The following is a 5,417-nucleotide window of genomic DNA, read 5'->3' on the forward strand; positions in this document are numbered from 1 at the left end:
GCGATGAATAACATATAAACCAGTAAGTGGCGACAAGTTGGTATATTTTGTTATATACAACTCTAAGTCATTTACTCAACTGGTTCATTGTCAGGCATGACAAAAAAATTTAAGTAAACAAACTGCCCTGTGTCTATTTAACCATTTTATATTACATAATTCATTGAGTTCTCAATATGCTTCATGTGAGCATTAACGTTATAGAGAAAGGGCCCGCAGCAGGCAGGGTCTAAAACTAATACTCTACTACAGTTGATGTTTAAAGACTATAAGTCATTATTCTTACGTTTGTTGTTTTAAGTGGTTAAATTTTAGAATAACTAAAAGGAAAATATAAAACTGTTTCTAACTGTTTTACCCTAAACTGCCTCACGGGAGACATACAGCACTCATGCACACAATACCAAACAGGTCATTTATTTATTAAATTAATTTAGAAAACCAAAAAATAAAAAATACTACACATTACAAGTTATATTTCATGTTGTATGGGCAAAAACGATGAATAAAAGTTCCTCTTTGAACTGTTGCCATCTGGTCGACGCTACAGAGCACTGAGCAGAGTTTCTTCCCTCAGGCAATCCATCTAATGAACACTTGATAATAACTGTGGAACACACTACACTATTTATATTTACATTCACATACACTTATTTATCTAACACACATACTTAGTGTACCTTAAATTTTTTTTGCACATAATATACCTGTACATACACAACTGCTCATTGTAATATACCTGCCATACAATTGTCAATTTCTATATTGTCATTTCTTACCTACTTATTTGTATTTCTGTATTTTTTGTATTTTTTATTCTTTATTATGTATTTTTTGTTCTGTTGCTGTCATTCTGTTGCACTGCGGAGCTTCTGTCACGAAAACAAATTCCTCGTATGTGTGAACATACCTGGCAAAAAAGCTTATTCTGATTCTGATTCTGATAAAAGCAGATTTATAGCACTTACCTTTTACACCCTGTGTTCGTCTGCTGGCAGTCGACCATTACAGCTCAAAATGATGCGTATGCGCAATACTACAAAATTCTGTCTGTGTGCTGCTGGTTTAAATGTTAAGATTTGTCTCCCACATGCCCCCATTCAATAAAACACTTTCATTCACAAAGATAATATGAATAATCAAAATTTGTTAAGTAAAATGTTGGGTAGTTTTGCTGGCAAATATTTTATATATTTATATAGTATTGGTATATCTCCAAAACATAAATAAAACATATTGAATCATTCAAAATACTTGATGAATGAAGTTCAGGAATGCATATGTTCACATGTTAAGAGTGAAACTACTTCAGACCTTTTTCTTTTTGTCCTGCAGCTGTGAATCTGTGAAAGGCGATGGCGTCTGTTAAACATCTGCTTGAGAGATCACTGAATGAACTGAAAAACCCTGAACTGAAGAAATTTCAGTGGCACTTAAAGAATGATAAGCATGTGTCAGAGTCTGAAATGGAGAATGCAGATAGGTTAGACACAGTGGATAAGATGGTAGCATGTTTTGGACATGAAGAAGCTGTGAAGATCACGGTGGACTTCCTGAGGAAGATGAACCAGAATAATCTGGCTGAGCAGCTGGAGAAGAATCACAAGCAAGGTAACGTTTAATTCATTGTGACTATAATGTGATTGACTGTTTACCAAAGTGATGGTTTAATTTAAGTGATCCTCTCTTTATAACAGCAGGTCGGGCTGAAGGCAATATAAAGAAATCCACAGCTGTTGGAGCTCATTCCAAAATGATATGGGGTAAAATACAATCACTGCCTGTACATGGAAATGAAAAAATATATAAAAGCAAGCAACAATTACAGGGCCAAGAAGAACATATCTTATACAAGTACATTTAATAGATCAGAGTGTCTAGTCAGAATTTAAGAATGGTTAAATGGCTTTCAAGGGTCTTAAACCCTGAACCCTAAAACTTCTGCAAGCAACTTCTACATACAAACCCCAACCTAACCCTAATACAGTTTCATGTCTCGTGTGGTGTGCTAGATGTCAATGGTTTGATCAAAAAGCTTGTAATAATTTTGGTCAGCATGAGTCCAATGGTGACAATCCAATAAATGCTCTGGAAGGGATTAGAAAAAATATATATAATTAGTTAAGACATTCCCATCATTATTGTCATCTTCAGCATAATCAGTGTAAGATGTGCATGTAAACATTACTGCAGTAAAAGTATAAATAATTTAAATATACAGTAGTAAAAGCATGAATTTATGACAATCACAATCACTTATTCTTTGCTGTCTTTTTCCCTCTTTCTTAAAGGCTCAGCTGCTCGGGCTGCTCTCCATGATTACACAGAGACCAACCTCAGACTGAAGAACAAATTACAAAAGGAGTACAAGCGGATATTGGTTGGTAATTCACAGACAGGTCATCGGGAATACCTGAACGATATCTACACTAATTTACATGTGGTGGAGAATGACACTGGAGGAAGAGTGGATGACCATGAGGTGATACAGATCGAATCAAATCGCAACCGATTGACTGCAAAGGAGAAGCCAGTTGATTGTAATGAAATGTTTAAAGTACAGTGTGGCACAGGGCGAGAAAACAGAACAGTACTGACAATGGGGATTGCAGGAGTGGGAAAAACGGTCTCCGTCAATAAATTCATCCTTGACTGGGCTGAAGGAACAAAAAATCAGAATATAGTCTTCATATTTCCACTTCCATTCCGTGAATTGAATTTGGTTAAAGAAGAGTACAGTCTCATGGGACTACTTCACAAATACTTCTTTAGTCCTAAAGAACTGCCCTCTCTTCCTGAAGGTGATGGTAAGGTTTTGTTTATCTTTGATGGGCTGGATGAATGTCGCTTCCCTTTGAGCTTTAAAGAGGATGACAGATTTACAAATGTAAATGAAAAAACAACAGTTAGTAAGATAATAACAAACCTTATCAAGACACATCTGGTTCCAGCTGCTTTCATCTGGATCACATCTAGACCAGCAGCCACCAGTCTGATACCCCGAGAATACATTGATCAAGTGACAGAGATGCGAGGGTTTAACGATCAGCAGAAAGATCAATACTTCAGAAATAACTGTAATCCAGAGGTTTCTGAAAACATTATCTGTCATATCAAGAAATTCAGGAGTCTGTACATCATGTGCCACATCCCAGTCTTCTGCTGGATCTCTCTGACTGTTCTTCAGCCTCTGCTGGCTCAAGAGAGCAATGATAAAACACCAACTACTCTCACAGGGATGTACATAAACTTCTTAATTTCTCAGCAGCAACAGATGGGAAAAAAATACTGTGATGACCCTCAAACAAAAGCCAATGCAAGGTCTTTTGATGAGATTATTCTGAAGCTTGGGAAACTGGCCTTTGAACAGCTTGAGAAAGGAAACCTGATTTTCTACAAAGAAGATCTTGAGGAATGTGGGCTAGATGTCAGTGAAGGGACAGTGTACTCTGGGTTATGCACTCAAATATTTCAAGAACAAAAGGCAAGAAATGTTTACAGCTTTGTACATCTCAGTGTCCAGGAGTTCCTTGCTGCTCTCTATGTGTTTTTGAAGGGCACAGATGAGAAAGCTGACATATTTAATCAGTCCTGGAGTGATAAACTGACATGGAAACTGTCCGAAAAGCCACTGTTTCAGCTTCATAAAGCTGTAGTCAACAAGGCTTTAAAAAGCAAGAACGGACACCTGGACCTTTTACTTCGGTTCCTTCTGGGTCTCTCACTGGAGACAAATCAGAGCGACCTGAAGGAACTACTCCCAGAACTAAAACTCAAAACAGAGAACATTAAAGACACTGCTGACTATATCAGAAAGAAAATAGAAAAGGAAAAATCAGTAGAGAGGACCATCAATCTCTTACACTGTCTAAGTGAACTGAAAGATAACTTTGTAGAGGAAATCCAGAAGAAACTGAGCTCAGGAAATCTTTCAGCACAGAATCTCTCCTCTGCTCAGTGGTCTGGTCTGATGTTTGTGCTCCTCATGTCAGAAGAGACTCAAGAGATGTTTGAACTGCAGAAATACAGAAGATCTGATAAAGCACTGATGAGACTCCAACCAGTGATCAAAAACACCAGAAGAGCACTGTAAGTGTCTCCTCTACATTCATTTATATACAGCAGGGATGGGCAATTTTAATAGTGATGAGGCCCAATATTTTTTCTCCTTCACACCAAGGGGCCAGATAATGAATCCACACACACACCCCTTTTACACTGTCTTACTCAATTTACTTTTTATTAGGGGAAATCAATGTATAATTCATGTAATTTCTGTTTAAAGAGTATATTAACTATACAACTTTCGTAATTATGCTAAAACAAATTGGAAACATTGTTCTCAATTGCATTGTCTGTAAATTAGCAACAAACTAGTGTCCTATTTTTTGGTTCTTATTCTCAACATTCTTGGCTCAACCTCAGAGAAATGTGCGTATTAAAAAAACGTTTTCCAAATAGTATTACCATAATCCACACTCACATATTAAAAATGAAAATAATACTACTTTTTAAAAATGTGTAACGCCACAATTAAGAGCATACATTTCTGTCATGCATTTGGCAAAAAAGGTGAAATCTGACACAAATGCATCACTGGTGTGTCTTTCATACTTCTCGTTAGCTGCTTTTCCACTGTCGGGCCAGACCATTCTGTTTGCTTAACCATTCAATTCAATTCAAGTTTATTTGTATAGCACTTTTTATGATACAAATCATTGCAAAGCAACTTTATCGAAAATTAAGTTTCCACAATATTAAGTAGTAGCTTATCATTGATGACTGTCAGTTTATGTGCATACGGCAGAAATGTTTGGAAAAATCAATTAAAGACATAAACAAACAGACAGTTAACACTATTAACAGCAATTATGCAATCAAACTTATAGCCAAATGTGGTAGTTCTGTATGTTGTTTCTGGGTTAGCATCATCTGAGGTCCTCTGAGGGGTTGGCATCATCTCTTCTCAGGTGTTCTGGATCCAGACTGGAGCTTGTGTAAATCCTAGTTACCACAGGATGTAAATCCCGTGGCAAAACAGAAAAACAAATAGAGACATAATTAGCGTAGCTGCTGTTCCAGCCAAGTAAAATTAATTCGTTTAACCCAAGCTAAAGAATAATAATGTGCATTTGATCAAATATAACTTGCAGTCCAAAATTATGAGATGCATTATTTGAATGCTTGGCCAAAGAGGTGTGTTTTTAATCTAGATTTAAACAGAGAAAGTATGTCTGAACCCCGAACATTATCAGGAAGGCTATTCCAGAGTTTGGGAGCCAAATGCGAAAAAGCTCTACCTCCTTTAGTGGACTCTGCTATTCTAGGTACTACCAAAAGTCCAGCATTTTGTGACCTTAGGGAGCGTGATGGATTGTAGCGTGGTAGAAGACTAGTTAGGTACGCAGGAGCTAAAC

At 36.8% G+C, this 5,417-nt stretch overlaps 1 protein-coding gene across 1 annotated transcript in view; it reads left to right on the forward strand.

The window, feature by feature from the left end:
- Window positions 1-4,196, forward strand: part of LOC109085442 (protein NLRC3-like) — a 20,877-nt gene extending 16,681 nt beyond the window's left edge. Inside the window, exons 2-4 of the mRNA XM_042769757.1 lie at window positions 1,336-1,611; window positions 1,698-1,763; window positions 2,292-4,196. Coding sequence (XP_042625691.1) covers window positions 1,356-1,611; window positions 1,698-1,763; window positions 2,292-4,093 — 2,124 coding nt within the window. The 5' untranslated portion in view covers window positions 1,336-1,355 and the 3' untranslated portion in view covers window positions 4,094-4,196. The remainder of the gene's footprint in view (window positions 1-1,335; window positions 1,612-1,697; window positions 1,764-2,291) is intronic.
- Window positions 4,197-5,417: the final 1,221 nt, after the last annotated feature.

Source organism: Cyprinus carpio, chromosome A14 (assembly GCF_018340385.1).
Source record: "Cyprinus carpio isolate SPL01 chromosome A14, ASM1834038v1, whole genome shotgun sequence".
Classification (NCBI taxonomy): domain Eukaryota; kingdom Metazoa; phylum Chordata; class Actinopteri; order Cypriniformes; family Cyprinidae; genus Cyprinus; species Cyprinus carpio.